A 27040-nucleotide genomic window follows, 5' to 3' on the forward strand; every position below is an offset into this window, starting at 1 on the left:
CTCTTATTTTGAAATGATGGAGACTTTTGGGGGGGGGGGGGGTTGTAAATATATAGTTTTAGGCACTTGTGAAAAATGTTGCATAGTGAGGATGTCTTCAAAAATAATGACATAAATAGTTTTCATTTATCACTTAATGTCATACAAAGTCCAGTAAACATAAAAAAGCTAAATCAATATTCGGTGTGACCACCTTTGCCTTTAAAACAGCCCCAATTCTCCTAGGTACACCTGGACACAGTTTTTCTTGGTTGTTGGCAGATAGGATGTTCCAAGCTTCTTGGAGAATTCGCCACAGTTCTTCAGTCTATTTAGGCTGTCTCAACTGCTTCTGTCTCTTTATGTAATCTCAGACTGACTCGATGTTTAGTGGGGGTCTTTGTGGGGCCATGCCATCTGTTGCAGGGCTCCCTGTTCTTCTATTCTAATCTATTCTATTTGCAGAAGGAATGTTTGGGAGTATAAAATGTATATTTCCTATTGACACACTAAAGCTGAAGATATAAATAATCATCTTAAAACAAATGTTTTTGTGAAACATCTTATGTGCCTAAGACTTTTGCACAATACTGTATATTTCACCAGATGAGGTTTAATGAGCAATAAGGTTTATTATTTTTCACAAGATATGAAGTTGGAGACATGATGTGTAAGTTGACGAGGGACATTTCCATATAGTCACATTTTTCTTTGCATGCCCTCGTGTAATGGTAGCCAGCTGGTGTTTAGATGTGCAGTGTGTAAACCACACTCCCCTGGCCTCAAGAGGCTCATTAGCGAATGACGCTAGAGGCTGTAGCCTTTAGCCACCTTGTTAGGTTCGAATCCCACTCGGAGCAGGTCGAGCAGGACCGGTTACACTCGCTTCAATTTAAAACACTTGATCATTGGCGTTTCTGAAGTTTTTGGGGCCCTAAGCAAAACCACTCTTTGGGGCCGCCGCTTCCACAACAGACCATCCACCCCCCGAGAAAACTACCTACCCCATTACCATAGGTATGGCTAATTTTATTCAAATTCCAACATTTATTGCAGTGTGTTCCTATTTTGACAATATTTCATTTTACATCAGAGATTATCTTAAACAGAGTTTCGTAAACAGCGTTGCCTCACCTTGAGCGTCACAGTCTGCATGTGGGTCTCGGACTGGTAGATTTAGCTCACAGGAGGGAGAGCGTGTGCTGAATAATGAGCATTCTGGGTTGGGTTTGGGGATATAAGTGTTGGGTTGCACTAGCTGTGTGTAAGGTCTCATTTAAGTTGGAATGTAAAGTTCAAACGAAGGGCTTAGTAACTACTCTTTAGATTATAACTAAGTCTTTACTTAATTTTGTTGCAGATGTTTTTAATGCATGACTTAGCTGGTAGGTTGTACGCTCTCTTTAAGTGTAAAGCAATGTGTAGTTGCAAAATATGATGTTATTATGATCCATTTATTGATCCAGCATCCTTCAAATTTGTAAACAGAAGTGTTGAAAAGCCGTGCATTTTAGGTTTATTTTGTTGCTGTTGATATGCAACACTTTTAGTCTCACATAACTGTCAGTAGTAATAAATTACATTTTTATTAAAATATGATACATAAAACAATCAGTAAATATAATACATAGGATATTTAAATATGTAAATAATCTGCTAATATTCAGGAAGAGTATGCAAAATTAATACGAGAATAAAAAAAATACTAACACAACAGAATGGAAAAACTGGCATTTATTCATTTTAATATCAGATATATTTCGTATGTATTGAAACTTGGCAAGCCAGTAACACCCGACAACACACATTGGAAAGTGTATTGTTTAGATGGGTTTCCTGCTGAAGAATCACTAGAAGTCTTTTTTTTTAAAACAGTATTTTATCTCATAAATGTTAACATCTGAATATCTCAAGGATTGTAGTCTGTCACACAAACACTGATGTCATTCAATCAATTGCTTTTTTTATTCCTATCGTACCCACTACTCCTGGTCGGAGGCTTCTGTGAATATTACGTTTAAATGTATGGTTTAATGGTGCAACGCACAAACATTTAGTTGTTTACGCATTTACGCTATAACTAGTCTAAGTTGTTATGCACAGCTGGTGCAACCAGCCCCCATGAGGGGGTGATGTGCTCTCTGCCAAAGTTTGTCTATTTCTTCTTTTTTTTTTTTTTACATTTTGGAAGACTTTCCGTTTTCTCCGCAGCTTTGCTGACTTTTTTGAGCTTTGCTGCACCTCCCTCTTTTGTAGTGTAATTTCATGTTTGTTTGTTTTTTGTCACTGAGGTAGGCTAATCTATTCGTTCACAACAAACTATTTGGCTCATGTTCAAATGAGCTGTCCGACAGTGTTTGATTTCCTTCAGGAAGTCCCCAAAGGCAGAATTATCCTAGTAATAGCAACCAGGGGTAGGCAACGGTGTAGTGTTGGGGATGTTTTTTGTATTATTTATTTTTAAACATGGATCTATATGCCTTATAATGCCTCTCGTGGAGCTGTTTTGGAGATAATATGTAATATATATTTCTTGTTTTTAACATATCTGATGTGTGATGCTGAACCATCAGTGTGTATTACTTGTGCCAGTGTTACTGTGTCACAATGAGTTTTTGACAGTGACACCTCATCTGTTCATATCATTTATATCTACACATTATGATAGATCAGGGGTTCATATCCATTCTCTCTCTCTCGCCCTGCTAGATAATGTCTCAATGATCTTCTATCGCTGTAGGTCGAATTCTAAATGGAGAGCATGCACGTGAATTGAGGTTGAGATAGTTGCAACAAATACCAACATCACGTAAGCTCGTCAATCATTCGATTTATAGAACATCCGTATGCACATTAATCCAACTCCTGATGGCATGCAGGTCAGTCATATTACTTGAAATGCACGGGGGCGCTAGACCACTGAGAAAAATGAGACATCATTCACGATAGAGCTGTTATTTTTTGTATCGCCAGATGTGGAAGAATGTCGCTAAAGCAGACTACAAAAAAAATCGCTAAAATTGTCGCTAGTCGCTAGATGTCTCTTTTACTCGCTAAGGGGGTCAAAAAGTTGATAAATCTAATGACAAAGTCGCTACGTTTGCAACACTGAATCTGCGTGATGAGGGAGGAATGGGGTTCCTCTAAGGGGGAGTTGAATGGCTTACGCAGGGGAATTGTGCAATGACATGACTACTAAATTGGGAAAAGATGATGATAGCTTACAAAATTATTTATTTTTATATCTGCAATCTCGAATTCATTGGTTTTATGTAAAGATTTTATGTAATTTATATGACATGAACATCAGGGAGGCTTCAGCTTTTAATTAGCCCAGGACAAATGAACAAAGTTCACAGCCCCCCTTTGACGGGGGCCCCAAGTAATTGCTTTGTTTGCTTGTCATCTAGCTTCGCCTCTGCACTTGATTATCTAATTAAAATAACAAAATATGCTTTAAAGTGAGGATAAAAAATATGGATGAATGTTGCCAATGATGAAAGGTTTAGATACAGCAAATCCCCATGTGATTATTTTTATTTCACTTCTTGAGGCCACTGATATACTGTACAACCAAAGCGTTCGAACTGTAGAATCCTCCAGCGCCAGCCACAGAGGAACATGAAGGAATAATAATATATATATATATATTTTAAAAACTGTCAGCATATACTTTCGCAGATAACCGAAAGTTCCAAAAAGCAACTATCGGCACTGATTAATCGGTAAAACCGATATATTGTTCTGCCTCTAGTTTCAATACAAGTTAAGCAACAATCAGCACTGATTTATCGGTATAACCGATATATTGTTCTACCTCTAGTTTCAATACAATTTAAGCAACTATCGGCACTGATTAATCGGTAAAACCGATATATTTTTCTACCTCTAGTTTCAATTCAAGTTAAGCAACTATCGGCACTGATTAATCGGTAAAACCGATATATTGTTCTACCTCTAGTTTCAATACAAGTTAAGCAACAATCAGCACTGATTAATCGGTAAAACCGATATATTGTTCTACCTCTAGTTTCAATACAATTTAAGCAACTATTGGCACTGATTAATCGGTAAACCTGATATATTGTTCTGCCTCTAGTTTCAATACAAGTTAAGCTCAATCGAAAGTATTTACGGCATAATGTTGATTAACACAAAACAATTTATACTCGTCCCTCGTTTATTAAAAAAAAAAGCTAAATTGTGGTTATAATAAGGCACATTGTAAGTGAATGGGGCCTGCCCATAAATGTTAAATAACACGCTGTTTTTAAAGTACAGCCACATTGAACCTGGGACATTCCTTTCAAGCTAGCTCTCATTAGGGCTGAAGGTGATTATTTTTTTGATTAACTGATAAATTAAGATTCTGATGTACAAAATCTAATTTCTATACCTATACTCGCCAAGATCTTCCTGTGACATCATATGATGTTACTGTGATACTATACTGTTATAATACTGTGATATTGACAGCCAAAACATCTCCTTTGTCTGTTTCCAGGTGTTTTTGCCTTATTGAAAATAAAATTATGTAAAGTCACAATCCAACTTTACCCATCATTCTGAGCGCAGGAGACCTGATTGCAGTGGTTTGGAAAACGTTAAAGCGAGGGATCAGAACGAATGAATGAAGTCTGTAATACTGACTGCTTTTCTGTCCATATCCCTTCTTTCACTTTACTTCCATGGAAATGCTTTTCAACACATATCTAGTTTGATTTACCCTGTTCTGTGCCACTAACATGATAGAGCAGCTAATGCACCCTTTAGAAAAACCTAAGACTTGGATGTATGTATATATATATATATATATATATATATATATATATATATATATATATATATATATATAATAAAAAGTGTGATTTCTTCTCTGTTTTGTCCCCCTCTTCAGGCCAACCTTATAGTAATATAAATATGTGAATTACTAAAAAACACTGTTTTAATTTACTGTAATTTCCAAGTTGAATTGTGGAATGTTGACTCCGACACAGAGCTGCACCACAGACATTACTGGCCAGTGTTTCACTCTGGACCCGCACTGAAATGTCGAAAACATTTCAGCTAGAAGAACAGACACAATCATGACCACTTCACTGAGAGCCAATTTAATTGCAAGTCATCAATCTATCGGGTTTCAAATGCACAATTATTTCACCACTGCACTCTCCGACATTGTTTTAAAGGGATATGTAAACCGAGGAGGTGAGAATTCACTGTTAATATAATTTAAAATAATTAAGTGTCAAAATTAGGGGCTGGCATCTCTGCCATTAGTAATTGTGCACAAGCCAAGTATATACTGAAGTAGGAGAGTGTTTTAAAAAGTATTATGCATCAAGTGTACACATTGAATATCTGTATGTCTCGATTTCGATATTTCCTTCTTTGCAGTGTTGTTGCTGTATAGTTATGTGTGCCATATTTAAGATGTTCTGAGCTGGTACCGTTTTGTACTCTTGGTATAGTCATTTTTGTCCCATGAGAAAAAAAACCCAACAGCCTAGAATCGCCAATCTTAAAGAAAACGTCACAAGAAAACCTGGAGGATGTGGTTTCAAATAGTAAAATCTACAGGAAATGACCTCATGGTGTACCTGTTGCCACTCCCTCAGTCTAAGACCGCTTTTGGGAGATTTTGGACGATACGGGAAGTTCTGAATGGAAAGAAAATTGGAAGAAGAAAAAATAATTTGCTTTATTTATTGGGTGTCTGTCTTGTCAGTTGATGTTGTATGTAGGAATTTATGTAAATACACCATTAAACATGTATTAGTTACAATGATTCATTAAACACAATTCACCCAGATATAAATGAATAAAGATTTTACCTCTACAAACTGAAATAAAGACAGTGTGGTTATTTTTACTACTGTGTGTGACCTGAAACCGCTCAATCTTCAGCATGGCAAACCATAGCATGACAAAGACATCACTGTGTTATTTGGAATCGTACAAAACATTAGCAGTAATAGCTATTCGTATTTATTTGGTATTTTTTGCTATCACCGATCTTGGTTAGCTTAACAGGTGTTGTGCGGAAATTGGTGACCTAGAGAAATCTGTGACTAGAGGTCGCTGTTCATCGAGAACGCGCTTGGCGAACGTGCACGTTATCGTGAGCGCGCCTGGAGAGTTTCTGTCGGCAATGCTGAGGAGAAACAGCCGCGTCGAGTGAGCGATGCTGTAAAAACCTGTTCATTTACTTAAAGAAATATCCTTATTACACAAGCTGTCCGTGCTTATTCTCATGATTGTATATTTTTCTGTTTGTGTTTTGCCATTGTGAATGTTATTTGTGCATCAAATACATTAATACAATTATGTGTAGTCCAGTGTTAATTGTTTATTTAATTTTTATGTGTGTGTGTTTACCATTGTGATGGTTAAGTATAAAGTATATTTCTAAAAGTATAATAAATATCCACTGATTTCTCTCTAAAAAGCATTTTAATGTTAAAGCCTTTAATGTTCTTCAAATTCATTGTGGTAATGTCTAAACTCTTCTGTTTTATTCCCTAAAAAGCATTTTGGTTTGATATAAACTACAGACATACAGCAGGATCACCAAATCTGACAAGGCAGTAACATACAGTATTCTCTGTTTGCGGCGGCTCTTTTTTAGTGTGACCGTTCATTTCAATCACTTTATGAAGGAGCTCAATGGCAGACTGACATAATGTTTTCACATGAAATTGACATTAATGGTTACTCAAGTTAGATGACTCTGTGTAAGTTGTTGTAAATTCTTTGTGAACTTTTTTCATAAAGGAAATAAAAACCACATTTAGTAGATTTTTATAGAAATAGAATGATATAAAATGAAGAACAAATTTAATGAATATACTGTAGAGATATATATACACTCACAGGACACTTTATTAGGTACACCTGTACATCTACTTATTCATGCGATTATCTAATCAGCCAATCATGTGGCAGCAGTGTAATGTGTAAAATCATGCAGATACGGGTCAGGAGCTTCAGTTAATGTTCACATCAACCATCAGAATGAGGGAAAAATGTGATCTCAGTGATTTGGACCGTGGCATGGTTGTTGGTGCCTGACGGGCTGGTTTGAGTATTTCTGTAACTGCTGATCTCCTGGGATTTTCACACACAACAGTCTCTAGAATGGTTCCAAAAAACATCCAGTGAGCGGCAGTTCTGTGGACGGAAACGCCTTGTTGATGAGAGAGACCAACGGAGAATGGCCAGACTGTTGTGTGTGAAAATCCCAGGAGATCAGCAGTTACAGAAATACTCAAACCAGCCCGTCAGGCACCAACAACCATGCCACGGTCCAAATCACTGAGATCACATTTTTCCCTCATTCTGATGGTTGATGTGAACATTAACTGAAGCTCCTGACCCGTATCTGCATGATTTTACACATTACACTGCTGCCACATGATTGGCTGATTAGATAATCGCATGAATAAGTAGATGTACAGGTGTACCTAATAAAGTGTCCTGTGAGTGTATATATATCTCTACAGTATATTCATTAAATTTGTTCTTCATTTTATATCATTCTATTTCTATAAAAATCTACTAAATGTGGTTTTTATTTCCTTTATGAAAAAAGTTCACAAAGAATTTACAACAACTTACACAGAGTCATCTAACTTGAGTAACCATTAATGTCAATTTCATGTGAAAACATTATGTCAGTCTGCCATTGAGCTCCTTCATAAAGTGATTGAAATGAACGGTCACACTAAAAAGAGCCGCCGCAAACAGAGAATACTGTATGTTACTGCCTTGTCAGATTTGGTGATCCTGCTGTATGTCTGTAGTTTATATCAAACCAAAATGCTTTTTAGGGAATAAAACAGAAGAGTTTAGACATTACCACAATGAATTTGAAGAACATTAAAGGCTTTAACATTAAAATGCTTTTTAGAGAGAAATCAGTGGATATTTATTATACTTTTAGAAATATACTTTATACTTAACCATCACAATGGTAAACACACACACATAAAAATTAAATAAACAATTAACACTGGACTACACATAATTGTATTAATGTATTTGATGCACAAATAACATTCACAATGGCAAAACACAAACAGAAAAATATACAATCATGAGAATAAGCACGGACAGCTTGTGTAATAAGGATATTTCTTTAAGTAAATGAACAGGTTTTTACAGCATCGCTCACTCGACGCGGCTGTTTCTCCTCAGCATTGCCGACAGAAACTCTCCAGGCGCGCTCACGAAAACGTGCACGTTCGCCAAGCGCGTTCTCGATGAACAGCGACCTCTAGTCACAGATTTCTCTAGGTCACCAATTTTGGCACAACACTGGTGTTCAACTGACTGCCGAAATGTCTCCAAGCAAAGGATTATCGATAATATTCAATGATAGCATGTGTACAACAGATGTATTTCACATATTTTACACATTTGTCTCGGAAAACGTTTGCGAAGCAAGTTTTATTATCATGTAACGTAGGAATTTAAGAGTCATTGATGCATATTGTTTAATAAAAGTGAATGTTTTTAACTATATCGTACCGACATGCTTGCTTGACGTCACGTACCTGCATCTCTGTAAAATAAGAGTTGTAGTATTCCGCAGTTTCTACGATGGAAGTCCGATTTGAAGTGCCGTTCTGTTGCACTTTTCTGGATTGGAAATTGGAACCCATCTTTGGGACGCAGCATTAATGGAAATGGTCACGTAACATTCCTCTCTTCATACCGATTGGGCAAACAATCTCTACCTTGATTCCCATTGGTCATGTCATCTTTCTAACTTTAGTCTGATTGGTCATGTACCTGTCAGACTTGATTCTGATTGGTCAATAATTAGGCCAGAAAGAAACTGACTTTTCCGGAATTTTCTACGCTAATTTCGGGAGAATGGATTCCTCTGCCGAATGGATTTGAACATGGAAAACGTTTCAATAAGGAAATTTAGTTGTTAATCATTAAGAGCTATACAGCCATTGACATCAATTTGTAGGCAAACCTGGAAGTCGTGGGTTCCCTCAGGATTTTACTATGGGGTTTTCCTAGAAAAAGGTATTTTGGAATTACAAGCAAATGATGGCGTGTCCATGTCATGTTGGAATTAATTAATTAACAACAGCTTAATGTACATAACATTAATTCCCCTCCGTATGTTCTTGCAAAATGTTTAGGACTGGCGTTGAACTGTCGAGGTCGCTGCCATATTAGTTATTTTTATACGCCGTCACGACTGTCAAGGTGGAGCTTTCATTGAATTCTGAGTTTATTGCTTGTAATTACGAGTTCTCAAAGTCGTGAACGCTTTATACAAGTCAGAATCTCTTAATTACGGTAAGTCTGACATTGACGTGAACACACTATAAAATGTGTGATAAAAATTACATGGATAACGTTTTGTTCCCTAATATAAATTAATAGCGTCATGCCTAAATCGGGCACTATGAAGCTGTTGTGCCTTTTAAAAATGCATGTTGGTAACCTGTTGCTAAATAAGGATTAGAACTGTTGTCCATTTCATAACGCACGTTGCCTCCATGCTCATAGTTGTATTCCTTAATTAGCATTGTGATAGCAATATGTATTTTTTAAAACACAGTAGCTCTAAAATTAACATTTGAGGTATGACTATTTAATTTAAGTTCTAGAACAAAGCTTTCAGTGGAATTAATCTGGGCAAAAGCTTCAATTATAAAATAAATGAGGTAGGTAAGTTTATATAATTAATACCAAAGGTGATGGTCCTTAAAGCCCTGAGAGAGTCTGGAAAAAAGCAGGCTGGTACCTCAAAGCGTGTCATCTCTTCACCTGAGACCTTCATGGTGAAAGAAAACCACATTACATAAACACAAACACCCCACTCCCCTTCCCAGTAAACACAAGACCCTTTGGTTGGTATAAAACTGTCATTACAGTGATTTATTATAATGAACCATGAAAATAGCCAACCAGTGCTGTGTCTGTGAACCTCTGTTCTTCACACACACATACACTCACACACAAACAGTAAAAATAAACTAGAGAGGAAGAAATAAAAATAGTGCTACGGTCACAGAAACATTCAGCTTTTTTTGCCAAGAGCGCTTATATTTACAACAATATTCCAAAATGGGGATGGAAGCGAATTATACAAGCATAGAAAAGAAAAGAAGCCAATATGTACAACTGTTTCTGGAGAAAGCTGGAGTAACCACCTATACATTAAATTACACTTTCTACAAATAACCATTGATATTCAAAAATAAGCTGCTTAATGCCTACAGGAAGGACCTCGCTCTCTAAAGCTGCCTCAGAGAACAGCACGTAACTGTCTGCACTGTATTTACCTTCCGCCTCTTGTGCACATGTCAAATATGTGCATGGATGCGAATGGCACGCAAGCATACACACTCTCTTCCTCTTAAAAACAGACACTCAATCATTCACACAAGTGCAGTCTCCCGGGGCAGTGAAGTGGCCTACTGGAAAGGTCTCTTCTGAATTTCTGCAGCGGTCCACAGATATTTTTGTTACATGGAGGAGTAAAAAAAATAATAATTCTGTATTTTTTTTCTCTATACAAAACCTTTTTGCTATATAATGAGCCACTAGATAAAACAAATAGCTGATGAGAGAAAAAACAGAGAGAACAGGAAAAGTAGGGAAAGGTGTGGATGAACCCGGAATGTCCCATTGCATTGCATTGCATTGGGAGGATAGAGGAGGGATCCAACAGCAGGAGACTGGAAAAGGAGATTAAAATGAATAAAAACATTAAAAGTAAAAAAATAAATAAAAAAAAAAGACACCTGGAAAAGACAGGATGGCAGTACAAGGTTATGGGAAGGAGGTATAGGGGGTTCAGGGCAAGTGATGAGCTTCAGGGTTCATTAACCATCATCTGTTACACAGTCTTGTTTTACAGTTTCTCATTTTTATTTTTTTTAAATGTAGCCTTTTCCCCTTGCCGTTTTCCGTTAGCCTTAGTGAAAAGGTACATAGAAAATATTTACAGTGGTGCTGTGTTGCCTATATTACACGGTGTAGCTCCTCCCCTCTCTTTGAGTGAGTTTGTCTGGGGGGCGGGGTTTAGATGAGTGTGGTCAGTGCCATCCTGTGCCCATATAGCCGGCATTGTGGTAAGGGGCGGATGAAGGGGCGGGTCCTCGGTTGCTGCCGATGATCTGCGAGACATTCGGACTGGGCGGGGTCTGTGTGGGTTGAGTTTGTTGGGGCGGTGGAGGAGGGGGCGGGGGTAATACAGTTTGTTGATAGGTGGAAGGGGTTACTGAGGGGTTGGTTGGTGCTGACTGGTGAAGTAGAGTGGTTTGGAAGCCACCCATGTTCTGGAATGGGTGTGGCACACTACTAGAGGGTGCTGGGGGAGGAGGTGGGAGGGGCGGTGGGTGTGATCCTGGTTTTATTGACAAAAGCGTGCCGCTAGAAGGTGGGGGCTGCTGGGAACTCTGTCCCTGAGGCGGTGGTGGCGGAGGAGGGGGTGGGGCAGAGCTCAGCAGCAGCTGGTGCTGCGCCATTGGAGGAGGTTGCAGATTGACATGCAGCAAGGCAGGGCCAGGTTGCGGGTGTGGCGGAGGAGGGGGTGGTGGTGGGGGAGCAGCACTGCTTTGGTAATGCAAAGCATGATGCGGCTGCAGGAGAGGTTGCGAGCCAGGAGGAAAAGGTGAGGCCACAGCGGGTTTGAATGCAGGAAATGGCGCAGAAGTTGCAGTTGGCTGCACAGGGAAGTAGGAAGAAGAGGTGGGCGGTGCTGGGGGAGGAGGGGGCGGAGGCGGCGGGGTATTTTGGGGGTTGAACTGAGGGAAAGAAGCCGGGCCTGACGTGGCCTGGGGTTGAGGCTGGTTCTGAGGTGGAGCCGTGAGAAAGGCTCGCTGGCCGCGGTAAGGTGAACCTTGGGACTGCGCTTTGGGAGAGTGCATGAGTGAAGATCCAGCGTAGTGACTCTGGGAGCCACTGTGGAGTTTGCTGGGCATCAGAGCGGCCGGTTTGGAGCTTGGGGTCTTATTGCTGGACTGCTGGATGGACAGCGCTAGGGGTTGAGCAGGACCAGAAGGCTGTGCTTCACTGTCTTCCTCCTTTGATGGGCGAGAAACAGTCTGGGGTGCTGGAGAACTGGGCTGTAAGTGAAGAAATAAATGGTGATGACATGAACTTGGGACAAAAATTGAACGCTGATAAGCCAGAAAACTGTGTTTAGAGAAGTGTTTCTTACTGCATGTGCTGAAGGGCTCTTGCAGGCTTTGGGTGAAGGACATGGACAGAGAGTCTGGACGTCCCCACCCTCTGTCTCTCCGCTGTCTAAAGACAAGACAAAATGGACATTTTAACTCAAAGGAATATTAGAGGATATTAAAGTACTTTCCACACTTTCAACACCTAAAACATTTAATCAACATTCATCGCATGATTTTTGAGCGTTAATCAATTTTAATCACGTTTAATCACAGATTTTACAAGTGCTGAAATTTGAATATTTATACTTCTCCTGTCAAAATGATTTTTCCCAAAGTCAAAGTGGGAGGCTGAACTGAAAAGTACTAGTCCTCATAGGTTGCATATTCATTGCAATGCACATTAAATCTCTTAAACTCTCATCCTTCACAATATTAATCTGCCAGCAGGCTGTGGCTATCCACTTGCCAACAGAAATCATGAAGTCACATTCATACGATTAGCGTCAGGGTGTCAACGCACTGCTCAAACCAGTGCCAAGTGCTGCTTTAAAGTTTAAACTCCACATGAAAAGCGCTACAGAGAACGGCCGTGTTCGGAATGGCTTACTACCCATACTACTCTTATTACTGCTTCTGTCATATCTGTGTATGACATAAATAGTAAGAGCAGTGTGCCATTCTGAACATGGCCAACGTTTGTTCTACTTTAAGCGCCGGCACTGCCCACGAAATGATACTTCATCTGAATTGTCCGTCAACTGGGTCAAAGTTGAAATTGTTAGAATTTTGGATGGGTGTCGAAACTCTGTTGACAACTCCAAAAATCTAGCCTGCCACAGAGGTTATAAATAGGGGTAATTAAATTCCGCCTTACAAAATACGCAAAGTAGTTGATTTTTGTCACAAGTCCCATCTGTGTTTGTTTCGTAAGAGGTTCTTTCTCCATCACTTGATCATTGACACAGAATCACTGTTTTGTGTGTGTTTGTGTTGTTTACTTCAGTGTAATGTCCCTGGACACATTGCAAAGGTTCTGCTCAGTTCTAGCCAATGCTTAGAACTCACACAGAGCTGAATGTCAAAAGTGGTAAATCATGTAAAAAAAACAAAAAAAATCACGCTAAACATTTTAAATTAATCGCATTCATTAACACATTAATTGACAGCTCTACTTTTAAGATATCATTCATTTTCTCGACATTTCCAGGCCTGGAAATCATAATTTCAAAACTTTTATTTCCAGGTTTTTCATGACAGCGAGAAACCTTGACTTATGTATTTTTCTCTTACCTGCATCCTTGCGATGGTCACTCAACAATAAGGCCCTGTGGTAGCTGCGCTCCCTGGCCTGCTCCACTGATGTGGAAGATGTCCTGTAAATAAAAAAATGATATAAAACTATTGTTATATAATGAAGAAAATGTGGTGTACTGTATAAGTAATATTTCTAAAACTGCTGATTCTGCTGCTGTGCTCACTTATCACAGATCAATTAGTCTATTTAACCATAAATTCGAGCAAAATTTCCACACAAATACTTCAAGGTGGGCATCTGTGTGCCCAAACTACCCAATCCAAACAACCAAAACAAATCTCTAGTGAAATTAAGTGTGCTAAAGAAGGCTGATAGTTAATAAAGGACGTACCACTGGCCTTCTCCATCTTTCTCTCCCTGAGGTGGGGTGTCTGGTTCCTCACTAGGCTGAGGGGTCCTCGGGGTCGGTGTTGTGGCAGGAGGAGGTGGCTCAGGGGCTATTTCCACAGCAACAGGAAATACGTCCACTGGTGGTGCTGTGGAAACAGGTGAGCTACACTCTCCCTTTGAGCCACTTCGCCGAGCCTCACGCTGACGTTTCCTGTACTCCAGAAGAGAGACCTAACAGCACAAACACAAGAGATGTTTACGGTCAGTTAACAAGTTCTAAGTGGCATCGTATGACATTAAGGGTTCGCAGTCCTTTTGACCAATGCATTTTCATGACCTTTCTGGTCTTTCGAGATCACTGGACAGTAAATTTTATGTCATTTTATTGAGATTGCACTAAAATAATAATAATAATAGTAATAATAATAATAATAATATGTATTAAATGTATTTGGCTAAGGTGTATGTAAACTTCTGATTCAACTGTGTGTGTGTGTGTGTGTGTATTTATATATATATATATATATATATATATATATATATATATATATATATATATATATATATATATATATACACATACACACACACCGATCAGCCACAACATTAAAACCACCTGCCTAATATTGTGTAGGTCCCCCTCGTGCCGCCAAAACAGCTCCAAACCGCATCTCAGAATAGTGTTCTGAGATGATATTCTTCTCACCACAATTGTACAAAGTGTACAGGGTGTTTCCATCCACAGAACTGCCGCTCACTGGATATTTTTTGTTTTTGGCACCATTCAAAGTAAATTCTAGAGCAGAGGTCGGCAAACTTTTTGACATAGAGTGCCATTTTCTTTATTTTCCTGGTCAATGGCTGTGCCGGTTTTCAATGGGGATCAAGTCTGGAGATTGGGCTGGCCATGACAGGGTCTTGATCTGGTGGTCCTCCATCCACACCTTGATTGACCTGGCTGTGTGGCATGGAGCATTGTCCTGCTGGAAAAAACAATCCTCAGAGTTGGGGAACACTATCAGAGCAGAAGGAAGCAAGTTTTCTTCCAGGGTAACTTTGGGTGATCTGGGGGTGCTTCAGCAAGGCTGGAATCAGACAGATTCGTCTTTGTGAAGGACACATGAATCAAGCCACGTACAAGGTTATCCTGGAAGAAAACTTGCTTCCTTCTGCTCTGACAATGTTCCCCAACTCTGAGGATTGTTTTTTCCAGCAGGACAATGCTCCATACCACACAGCAAGATCAATCAAGGTGTGGATGGAGGACCACCAGATCAAGACCCTGTCATGGCAAGCCCAATCTCCAGACCTGAACCCCACTGAAAACCTCTGGAATGTGATCAAGAGGAAGATGGATGGCAACAAGCCATCAAACAAAGCCGAGCTGCTTGAATTTTTGCACCAGGAGTGGCATAAAGTCACCCAACAGCAATGTGAAAGACTGGTAGAGATCATGCCAATTCCACCAAATATTGATTACTGAACTCTTCCTAAGTTAAAACATTAGTATTGTGTTTTTAAAAAATAAATATGAACTTGTTTTCTTTGCATTATTCGAGGTCTGAAAACACTGCATCTTTTTTGTTATTTTGACCAGTTGGCATTTTCTGCAAATAAATGCTCTAAATGATAATATTTATATTTGGGAGAAATGTTGTCAGTACTTTATAGAATAAAACAAAAATGTTCATTTTACTCAAACACATACCTATAAATAGTAAATCCAGAGAAACTGATAATTTTGCAGTGGTCTCTTAATTTTTTTCCAGAGCAGTGTATATCTACATACACACACATACAACTAAATAATTTGTTAAGAGAAACTTTCCATCACTTTTCAAGTTTGTAATTACTGTATAGTTTCTTTAAATATATATTTTCGAAATAATAGTAATTTCTGGCCATTAAATATTTTTCAAGCCAAGTGTAACTACAAAAGGTATAGGAAATATCAGTAAAAAAAAAAAAAAAAATGTTGTTTAAATTATTATTATTAATTTTTTTTTACTAATCTATATGCCTTTTCTATTACTTACTATGATTTTTATTTTATTTATTTCCATTACTTTCTTAAGGCCTGGAAATCAAAATTTTTAAAGACCACTGAGCCACAATTTCCTGATATTCCAGCTGTTCTATGACTGTTGGGACCTTAATATTTACTACAGAAATTTCCATGAATTTTTCCATTTAATTTTTTTAATTTTTTTATTGTTGGTTGTCTTTAAGATTTTATTAATTTTCATGACTATCGCAGGCCTGGAAGTTACAATTACAGATTAAAATTCACTGATATTGCCAAGTATCCTGACAGCGTGGGACATTAGATCTTAATTAATTGAAAGCTCATTAATTTTAATTCAAAGTAAATTCTGCACATTTCACAATTACGAAACGAATCAGACCTTTTTCTTCTGTGGGTTCTTTGCAGCGCCTCCCTCCCCTGTGCCATCTGCACTCAGTGAGCGGTTGAAAGTCACACCACTGCTCTCCTCACTGCAGGAATAGAAGGGCGCTGTCTCACTGAAGGGGCTGGCGGAGGTTGAATCCGGCCTGTACGCCCCAATCTCTAAGGTGTGAGAGGGCGTGAGGTCTCGCAGATTAGAGTTCACAGAGGAAAACGAGAGGCCACATCGCTCTGGACTCTTCATCCAGGGGGGATAAGAGGATGTTGGCATCTCAGATGTTGATGCAGCTTCTGAAGCAGCACCCTCAACCTCCAAGCCTTCATCTCCTGCTCCGTCCTGGGGGTCAGCGAGGGATGGTGGAGGACTCTGGGACCCTGCAGGTTTTGTACATTCCTGTGGAGCCGTATCAAGACTTGTGGTCCTCACGCTGGGAGATGCCAACAGTGAAGGAGGGTGCTCGGCCTAAAATAAAGAGATTGAGAAATGTTAGATCAGGCAATGTTACATGCAGTAAAAGCCAATGTAGCAGGGATTGGAGATCTAACGTAAGTAGTGAACTCACGTCTTGTGTGCTGGGCCTTCGGCTACCATCTGGAGAGCTGTCCATAGACGACTCACTCTGTTTACAGAGAAATTAAAGTAAACACTAAAATAAAACTTTTGCTTTTACCAAAATAATGCATCATACCATACATTTACATATGGTTTCAGGAATTATTTGTAAGTCAACAACAATGACTAAAAAAGTGAACCACTACTCTGTAGGTGCGTGCTTACCTCCGGTGGTAGAGGGTGGGTGGGAATCTGCAAGGGTGTCGAGGGCTCAGTACTGGGTTCCTCTGGGCGTGGTCGAGGGGGCGTGGCTAGCAGCAGGGGCGTGCCTGGTGCATCTGTTGACTCTGTTCGGGTTGGGGTGGCACAGGGAGACCCGTATGGGGACGAGCTCTCTGACATACAAGGATCGATCGAACATAAGCGCCGTTTCTTCAATGGTGTAGGCAACTCTGCAAACACACACATTGTAGAACATTTAATAAAATAGATTTCGGAAGCTTTAGGCAACCTTAATTAACTTCCAGTTAGACTTAGTCTGCTGGCCTACCTGGTAATGAGCAACTGCCATTATAAAAGGGTAGAGGGCTGCAGGACTCTCCGTTGATAGAGGGGCTGAGAGGGCTCTCACTGGGCATCAGCAGAGTTGGGCGCCCTCCTCCTGGGCTGGTGGAGCCCTCCTCTTCTAAAGCTTGCTTCAGCCAGCGCTGCACAGAACAAATGGAGTCAGAACAGAAGCCTTGCTCACCTGAATATGAATACTTAAACTGTGCTCCTAGATACAAGTAAAATGTGAGAGGCTCTTGCTAATTGTTTAATTAGGTTTGCCAGTGCAAAATCTTCCTTAATTATGTCTCAAGCATAAACAGAGCGGGGTGAGTTTGCATCAAAGTTTAAAACTTAGTGTTAGAGGTTTGTTCAAATGCCTAAAACTAAATATAAACAATAGTAAGAGTCTTGCTGGCCTATGCAAACTGTTATAACAACTGTTTTTCAATTTTACCTTCTTGCAAGAGCCAGTTGTGGTTGGTGTTTCGGGCAGTTCTCGTGAGCGCCGTCGACACGTGGGAACTCCGGGGGCGCTAGGGCTGCGGTTGGCTAGAAACGGAGACGAGAAGCGGACGTAGTGTTTGGGTGTGCTGTAGACATGTGAGCTGCAGGCCATGCCTGGCAGAGAGTTCAACTGTGTGGCTAAGACCTCAGGGTCACTGCTGATCCTCAGCGGTCTCTCTGGAGGAGGCTCCGGTGTCTGTGAAGCTCCCCGCTCCTGTTTGTCACCACCTATCCACTCGCTCACTAAGTGCTGCTGGGAAAGACAATTTGCAGTTGTAAAACTCCCAATAAAATGCTGTACAGTCTGTTTAATTAAAATCACTGGTGAAGAATTGTACCTTTTTAGTTTTGGGGTACTTCTGTCCACTGCGGCATGTTGGGGTGGTTGAGCCGCTGTGGGGTGGGCTTGTGTCAGGGGCATGTGATGGTGGAGCGTCAGTCTCGGAGACGGCTGGCGTCTCTCCTTCATGAGTTTCTGCCATTAAAGGCTCCAAAGCATCGCCTGGGGAACTGGGCGGCAAGTCCGAACAGGCACTGACTGTGCGTGCTCGTCGCCTCTGCTGTCCGATGTGCGTGCGGTTCCGCGAGAAGCTTTTCCTCTGTTTGTTACGGCTCACCTTTGCAGGCTTTAGACATGGCTCCTCCTTTACTACCTCTACCATGGGCTAAAATGTAAAAAACAGGCACGTCAGCCAACAAATTGCAAGTGTGCAGTTGCGTTGTACATAAATTACATTCTTGCATTATTTTATGGGTAAAAAACCTAAGTACTGAAGGGGGCAATAGAGTTTCCTTAAAATGTCTGAGCAATCAAATCAGATATGTTGTTATTTAGACAAAAAGTCATAAATATGTTTAAAAGATCTAACTTGCTCAGCCAGATTCTCGAAGTGTTGCTCTGCTACAGCAGTTGATCTGAAAGAGAAAACTGCCAATAGAAGACTGTAGAAAAAGGCTATTAGGTTTATGCTAATGGACACTATAGTGCCCCCTTGCTTGGAATACAGCGTTGCATTCCGTCATGAATTGCGTACCGACACATTCCGGAATGCAACAATGCCTAAAATTGAGCTTGCGTAGCTAAACACATTTGCATTCATATACACGTGTATATTTTGAGCCCAAGTCATGTTTGCGAATGTGCAGCGTTGAAAGATGCGTACCTGTAACGAAGCAGGAGATTCAGCCTCTGGTGTGGCAGGAAGCTCTTCCTTAATCTCGCTACGCCCACCAATCTCCCCCTTAGTGCCGATTCTTTCCAACGCCTGCTCTCGCCTTTTCTCTCTCTTCTCCATCCGAGCAAATGCCTGCAGAATTGCCTCCATCTTCCTCTCTTCACGTGTCTACGTGAGTGAATGATAGACAGAAAGGCAGAAAAGGAAACAGTGAGTCTATTTTCTAGATGACAGCTGGGAGCCCAGCTAGCCACTTAGTGCAATCAGCAGGCCACAGCCAGCAGCAAAAGGCAGGAAGAGAGAAATGGGACATTTCGCTTTTGGTCAAGGGGAAAAATAAGATTCCCCCAAAGTGTGAGAGAAAAAAGTGCATCCACTGGTGGAGTGTACATGTGCGAGAAAAAATAGTGACTACTTATGTCCTACCAAAGAAAACGTCAACAAATCCCACATGAGGGTGTCTTGAGGTGGGCCATGTTGAGCGACTGAGGGCTGCATGCCTGGTCGCCAGCCTCAGTGTGGGATCAGTGTGCACAGGATGGTGGGGTTACTGTGTGGGGCTCTCCTGTACAGTAAAAGGCAGGGGTGGGTGGGGTTGGTGTTGTTTGGGGATATGAGAGAGGGCAGGTTTACCTCCTTTGTCAGAGCTCTGCAGCAGGAAGCCCCCGCACCATGACGATGGGACTCCTCTGCCGGGCTGCCCTGAATGGTGCCGAGAGAGACAGCCATCAGGGTTTAAACAAGCACAGGCCAACAGCTCATTCATACCACCATGCACACACTCATATGTCTCAGCCAAATCCTGTATGGGTAGTGTTGCAGGGGTTCAGAGCTTCGGTATGGTGATAATGTGTGATTAACGGGAATACCCATTTTCTACTGGCAGGGTGTCAGTGCTGGTGCTGGTGTCTCCACAACAGCCCCTTAAAGCTGAAGTGTGTAATTTCTGTTCCACTAGCATCACCAGACAGTACTGTTTTAAAACATACTAGATTTCGGAATACATTCACCATTTTCTATTGGTTGTACAAACCGCTAGATCATGCCAATGTTGATCTTTTTGACCCAATGTTGCTGTGTCTTGCTTGACTGACAGAAAAGCTAGACTGAAATCAAATTATTATTTTTTTTTTTACAAATTTCACGTTAAGCTATGAATTTTATTTGTTTATGACCATTACATCAATGCCAGGTCGTAAATGGCATTAAGACGTCAAATTAAATTACTTGAAATCTTTAGATATTATGTTCTTTTATTGGGGGGAGGGGGGATTTTTTCCCCTTTTTCTCCCAATTTGGAATGCCCAATTCCCAATGTGCTTTTAAGTCCTCGTGGTCGTCTGAGACCGTCAACCCGTGCATCTTATCACGTGGCTTTATGAGTGCGTTGCCACGGAGACACTGCATGTATGGAAGCTTCATGCCATCCACCGCGGCATCCACACTCAACTCACCATGCGACCCACCAAGAACGAAGCACATTATAGCGACCACGAGGAGGTTACCCCATGTGACTCTACCCTCCCTAGCAACCGGGCCAATTTGGTTGCTTAGGAGACCTCGCTGGAGTCACTCAGCATGCCCTGGGATTTGAACTAGTAAACTCCATGGCTGGTAGCCAGTGTCTTTACCACTGAGCTACCCAGGCCCCAGATATTATGTTCTTAAAACTAAAAGTCTTTGTTAACAATGACTGTGTTGTTTTTGAGATGTCAATGTCAATTATGACATTGTTTGGTTCTCATGTGCTAACCTGTGCCGGTTCTGAGGCAGGATCGTAGATCCTCCGGCCAATCAACAGTATAGTTCGGTGGAAAAGGGGTAACGGAGAACTAATAAGTTTGAAGGGAAATCAGAACTGCCTTGCTGGCCTGTTGAATAGAGCATTAAATGAGGGGAAATATGGGGACGTTCCACAAAATTCTGCTCCAATTTTAACTCTCATCATAAACTAATCCTACTAGCATGTCATTTGTTATAGACAAGCTTTTAATCTAAATGTTTATGTAAATAAAGGCATTTTAGGATTGGTTGTGAGTTTTTTTTCCTGAGCATTCTAGAGGCAGCTGCCAAATTCTCAATTTGTTTGAGGAAATTTTGGGGAGTGCAATGGGTTCAGGAGGCACAGCCTTACAACATTTTTCCATCCCCAATTAACCATTCGTGGCAAGCAAAAAAAAAATAAAAAAACCAAAAAAAAAAAAAAAAAAAACCCAGAGGTGGCCTAACCAAAACCATCACACAAAAGAGATAACACATATTAAGTCATTATTACTACATGTAATCTACAACAAGAGCTATGCATTACATAACCCATTAGCAAACTCCTGATCTGGAAAAACTAATCATTGATATCTCTGCATTTTTACACCTGCCTTTTTGATGAATATATAAACTTGAATATTTTCATTTAAATATGAATGTAATCTTTGTTTTCTTTCAGGATTTTATATGCTAGCTAGGAAGCAGTTTTGAACAGCTGCCTGGACATGAATGCTAGTAAATATGCTTAATGAGAGGAAGAGTTCAACTGAGCAGACATTCTGGGTGTACTGAGATGTGGTGTTGTGGACTCTCATATGCAAATGAATACAATGATCACAATCTTTCATTTTAAAGGTGCTGCAAGCAATTTTCTTCATTGAAAAGTATTCAAAAAATGTTCCTACTCCCTTAAAGATACTAATTATATAAGTACCCTGAGATATCTCACCAGATTCTGTGACAGCTGTAGACTTTGTAAACAGCAAACATAAATGTGTCTGCAAGCCACGGACATCGACGCTTTTCACCTGCCAATAATTTTGCTCGTTCTCATAGTGTTGTATTTGAAGCAGATCATTGAGGCTATGATTCATAATGTTTGTAAGATGAGGGTACTATTGTGCCACTGTTGAATTTGACAGCCACAGGAACAAACAATGCTGCTCTTTTGCTCTGTTTTGGTCTCAAAATTATCTTTGGAGGGCAGGGTTTTGGAAAGGGGGGCGTGGCTAATTCAACGGCTCAGTCACATGAAAGCTTCAGAATGCTAAAATCATTTACAACACCTTTAATCAAAGACTGACACAACAGGTTAAAAGTTTAGACTGTCAGCCCAATCAATAGGGGAATACCACCAGATTTACATGTCTCAGTTCTATGACAATAGACATGTAAGTCCGAACAGCATGTTTTTTTTCTGGAATACAGAGCAACAGACTTTATTACAAAACCTAGAGGCATCAGAAGCACTCTCCCCACAGGAGGGCTCTTCCAAAAGCTGAGTAGCATGATTATGCTGGCCTCTTAACATACCTTCTTTTGGACAAATTCTAAGCCAGCATTGCATGTATCCTTATGGAGAAGGCGATCTTATAGCAATGAACTTTAGTTAGTTTATAGCAAACTCTATTGAAATCAATTGAGTCCATTCTCCTGTTTGCTTCGCATGAGAAGTGAAATTTGTATAACGCAGTGTTGCTACCTTTATTGAGCGTTCCAAATTGGAGGTTTTATTTCAGTTAGGATGCTGCCCAGAAGCTTACTAGGTTTGGAACAGAGCTACAGTATGTCTACAGGCGTTTCCTGTGCTGCAGTCACAGAATCTTCAGAAATGCTTTCTTGCATTCTTTACTCACTGGTTCGAGGATCTTTCTAACCAAACCAGGCTACATCTTTCACTACTAACATAATCCTGACATTTAGTCATGGTGGAGGAAAGAAATTATGAAATAAAATTAAAGGGTCCCAATCTTTAAGCATCCTACAGGAGGACCAGACAGAAAGTATGCAACAGAAAGAGAAAGCAGGACGGATTTGCCTTGCGCTACCCTTCAAGAGGTTAGACTACACAGCGACAGGAACAGAGAAGCGGTGGCGGCAGCAGCGACATCAGCGTGAGCTTCAAAGGGGGGATGAAGGAGGGGGGTGAGAGCAATGGTGGAGCATTCTGGGAGCTAACCAAATCACCACAGAACGAGGTGGGGAAAAGACAAGGAGGGTGGGGTGGGGGCAGTAGCGTTTCCATGGTGACCGTGATTGCCATAGCAGTCATTTCCCCCTGGACGCACTTACCATCTTCCTCCTCCTTTCTGCAATTTGCTCCTCTGACTCCATCTCTACTTCATTGCTAACGGAGGTTTTCTCTTCTAGATCCTCTATTAACTCAGGATCCTGCAAGAGGGGGAGAGGGGCCTTTATCATTGCCTGGCAACAGACCAGGAGGAGCATTAGAGAGGAAGAAAGGGTGTGGGAGGGTTTGGGGGCAATTATCTACTCAGGACATGGTTCGGCGGAGATATTGCGGGAATCTGTGCATTTAATTTGCGGACAGATCAGGAGGGTTAGCCATTTCTCTGGCTTAGTGTCTGCATTGCCACCAACTAGTTACTTTTTCTGGGACGTCCTAAAATCTTTTATGCAGCATGATGGCAAGGGTTGATTCTTTCACGCTTTCATTAGCGTGACAAACAAGGAAGATTTAACATTCTGACATCCACCACCATTGAAATATAGGAACAAAATATAGGAGCAAAATATTGAGAAAATATGTTTTCTGCTTAACAGATACTGTAATCAGGGCCGGGCAGGAGTTGTGGATGATACACAGATGAGTAAATAGATAATTAGAATGACCAAATAAAGTACCAAATAAAGATATATTCATGCACAGATTAATAAACACAGATAACATTTAAATGCAAACACAAAAGTCATAAATGAAGATAGATGTTTGTGGAAGTTTGGAGTTACTCTTGTCCTGGAATGAGAATGCAGGGTTTCAAAAACCTTTTGACCAATGAATTTCCTTTTCCAGGTTGTGAATATTGGATAAGGGCTTTCAGAGGCTAGACTCACAAAGAGCAATTTCTAGCCAATTAAATATTTTAGAGCTGAGCATAACTTGAAAAAATTATATACACTATATATATTTTCTTGACTTTCCCAGGACTGGATATCACAATTGAGAAATTCTCTATTATTGCCATGTTTTCCATGACCATGGGAAACCAGGAATGGTATTTAAGTAGGTACAAGACTGATTTTGGTGTCGATATTGTGAGTGTGTGTGTGTGTGTACAGTTTGTGTGTGTATACCTGATTGTTAGATATTGAGAGGCGTAGAGGAGAAAGCTTCCTCTGTTTGCCATCGTTCAGCGATTTCCCATTAGGCCCGTCACAATCCATTGTGAGGTTCTGGTTCTGTCCGCTCTCATCCCGTGGTGGCTCTTTGTCCTTGCGGCCACGCCGTCGTGTGCTGGAGCCCAGATTCTCTGTGGGTTCCAGGTTATGCTTGAGCACAGGGCATTCCTGATTGCCTTTCACACACGCACAGTCCACCTTATATTTACTACAAAAGACAGATATAGAAACAGAAATAAAAATTCTTAAGTACTGGGAAATGTGTGAGAGGTAAAAGGTCATACGTGACGTGTTATGGCTGTGCTGATATAACGAAATTATTCTTTTTTTTTATAATATTGCATCAATACTTAAGATAGATAGGGTCGGGTCATCTAGGCAGGTCCTCTAAATCAATGTATTCTCTAAAACCTGCCTTTCTCAGTCTAGTTAATATTCAATTCTATGAGGCACTTCAATGCAACAATTGACCAATTAGAATTAAGTATCCCAGTAGTGGTGCAAGAACATGAGGTAGCTGGCGATACTCAGCCCTGGTGTGTGTACTCACCAGTTGCCGTAGTCATAATCAAAGCCAATGGTGATCTCGCTGCCCTTGGAGATGGACCTCAGCGAGTAAATGTATAAATGCAGCATTCCGTCCTCAATGACGTGCCGCACCTCAGCGTTGGGGGTGCAAGACCGGCGAATGAATCGGGCCTCATTTCCAAAGCTCCGTGCGTCCACGCACATCTCCAAACCATCAAACTTAGAGTAAAACAATACAAAAGGGTATGGCCTGCAAACAAAAAACGTTGTAAACAAAAAACACTGCAGAATTTGAAAACAGCTTATGTTAAGTCACTTAGCAGCCTTCTAATTACCTCTTAAAGAAGTAACCGTTGGCCTCAAACTGTTGTCGTAGCATGACCTTCCCCCGGTATTCGATTATGAGCGAGTCGGCAGCTAAGTCCCGCGCAGCCTTCAGAATGCATTTGTTCTTCTGTATGTGACTCTATGAGAAACACATCACAGGAGACAGTTAGTGCATCATACAAAACTACAAAAAGCACACCAAAATAATGACAAATCTTGGGTGGAATTCATGTGAGAGTTTGTCTAATACCTCTACAGGTGGTTTAAAGGCTGCAGTGTGAGTGTTGTAGGCCAGCGTCTTGCCATCTCGAGCCTCTTTGACTCGGAGCAGTAGCCGCACTTCTTCACTGTACTGGTTACTGCTGGCCTCCTCGTAACGCTCCATCCATGATTTCATCTTATTCTCCCATAGAGAGGGAGGATCCGACGGCTCACACTCGGGAGCTGAGCCCTGAATGCACACATACATGAGACAGTAAATCCACACATGCGTAACACACATTTGAATAGTCTTATGGGGTTTTGCATTTAGACAACTCTGGAGTTCAGCTTCATGGTACCCACCTTCACTCTAGATGATTTTCTAGAACCTTCACGGAATGACTGAAAGACAAAAACAAATTGAAATCAGACTCACACAAGAGTATTAGTTGTTCATTTAAAGTCAATATAAAAACAACCCATTATTATTTTGTAATGCGACAAACTGAGTAGAAGAGTTAAAGATAAAATAATGTAGGTGGGACTTGACCTATTGGGAATTGATGGGATTGTAAAAAATGGGTGTTCCGTATAAAAATGGAGCAATCGTATTTGCCATGATTGCCGTAATCTTTATTACATTAATTTTAACTGGCAGTATATTACTGTGTTAACTATTGGCAACCATTGGATTCTAGAAAGGCTGCTTCACCTAAAACATTATCCTAAAGCAATGCCTAAATACTGTAGCTATTTGACTATTGGCTAACATTAACCAACATCCTTTTGGACCTAGGTGACATAAGCTGAAAAGTTAATAGTTTCACGAAAGCTTCAGACATTTTTTTCCTTGTGTACTAAGTGCACTGACATGCACAATAAGACCAGGAACGTGTATTATGGAATTAAACAGTTCACTTGAACGCCAAAAGTGGTTCCAGATGTGGCATTATCCAGACCTTCTTGGCCCTGGAAGTCACTGGGGGCTCCTTTTCACCACTCTTCTTGCGTTTCTTATCAGCCGGTTTGTTGCCGAGACGAGCTGTGGTGAGTGTGATGCTGGTTGGGGTGTGCTGAAATGCTGTGTACAGCTCTAATGGAACCTCATCTCCGCTTTCGGTAGCACTGGTGTCCCCATCTGCAAAACACACACACGCACATTACATTAGCTTGTATACATTCACCACATCCATTTGATTGAAATCTGTAGTGCAAGATGCGCCATCAATATTTTCGGTCCGTTTTACCAAAATAAAAGTTAATTTTGTCACTTTTAGAAGCTTATGTACACGGTCTAAAAGCCACAGAACTCCCATTTGGATTTCATGGGGTCTTTAACCCTCAACCATACAGTAAATATAATGTGACACCAGTGTGATTAGACACTGATGTCCTCTGAGCACAGTTTGACATTGAATCTACCAGCAGTTGTAATGCCCAACCATCTCCAGCAGGTGACAACACAGTTAGAAAGGGTTGTATATTTCAAACTAAAGAAAAGCTCCAGTAATTATATGCAGCAGAACAGGAGTCCTTCTAATAGAATTCCCCTTACAGACATCTGCAGTGTACATTTCAAGCTACAGTTGAAGTCAGACGTTTACATACACTTAGGTTGAAGTCATTAAAACTCATTTTTTAACCTCTCTACAGATTTCATATTAGCAAACTATAGTTTTGGCAAGTCATTTAGGACATCTACTTTGTGCATGACGAGTAATTTTTCCAACAATTGTTTACAGACAGATTGTTTCACTTTTAATTGACTATAATCACAATTCCAGTGGATCAGAAGTTTACATACACTAAGTTAACTGTGCCTTTAAGCAGCTTGGAAAATTCCAGAAAATGATGTCAAGTAGACAATTAGCTTCTAATAGGAGATGTACTGAA

General features: G+C 40.6%; 2 protein-coding genes across 6 annotated transcripts in view; one reads left to right on the forward strand and one right to left on the reverse strand.

Moving 5' to 3' along the window:
- The window catches only part of LOC127436496 (LHFPL tetraspan subfamily member 3 protein-like), a 54625-nt gene extending 48803 nt beyond the window's left edge, over positions 1-5822 (forward strand). The window contains exon 4 of the mRNA XM_051690695.1: positions 4484-5822. The gene's annotated coding sequence lies outside the window, so the exon portion shown is untranslated. The remainder of the gene's footprint in view (positions 1-4483) is intronic.
- Positions 5823-9850: 4028 nt separating this feature from the next.
- The window catches only part of LOC127436493 (inactive histone-lysine N-methyltransferase 2E-like), a 60733-nt gene continuing 43543 nt past the window's right edge, over positions 9851-27040 (reverse strand). For 3 of the 5 annotated variants that reach the window (XM_051690689.1, XM_051690690.1, XM_051690693.1), the window contains 18 exons: positions 26107-26285; positions 25511-25549; positions 25197-25397; positions 24955-25085; positions 24642-24869; positions 24047-24299; positions 23024-23122; positions 18956-19135; positions 18131-18457; positions 17743-18045; positions 17290-17446; positions 16965-17191; positions 16750-16806; positions 16185-16649; positions 13781-14010; positions 13425-13507; positions 12173-12258; positions 9851-12077 (listed from right to left, as the gene is read on the reverse strand). In XM_051690689.1, the coding sequence (XP_051546649.1) occupies positions 11046-12077; positions 12173-12258; positions 13425-13507; positions 13781-14010; positions 16185-16649; positions 16750-16806; positions 16965-17191; positions 17290-17446; positions 17743-18045; positions 18131-18457; positions 18956-19135; positions 23024-23122; positions 24047-24299; positions 24642-24869; positions 24955-25085; positions 25197-25397; positions 25511-25549; positions 26107-26285 (4277 nt within the window). In that variant the 3' untranslated portion in view covers positions 9851-11045. The remainder of the gene's footprint in view (positions 12078-12172; positions 12259-13424; positions 13508-13780; positions 14011-16184; positions 16650-16749; positions 16807-16964; positions 17192-17289; positions 17447-17742; positions 18046-18130; positions 18458-18955; positions 19136-23023; positions 23123-24046; positions 24300-24641; positions 24870-24954; positions 25086-25196; positions 25398-25510; positions 25550-26106; positions 26286-27040) is intronic. The other 2 variants (XM_051690691.1, XM_051690692.1) reach the window with 2 other exon arrangements.

This window comes from Myxocyprinus asiaticus, chromosome 47 (genome assembly GCF_019703515.2).
Source record: "Myxocyprinus asiaticus isolate MX2 ecotype Aquarium Trade chromosome 47, UBuf_Myxa_2, whole genome shotgun sequence".
Classification (NCBI taxonomy): Eukaryota; Metazoa; Chordata; class Actinopteri; order Cypriniformes; family Catostomidae; genus Myxocyprinus; species Myxocyprinus asiaticus.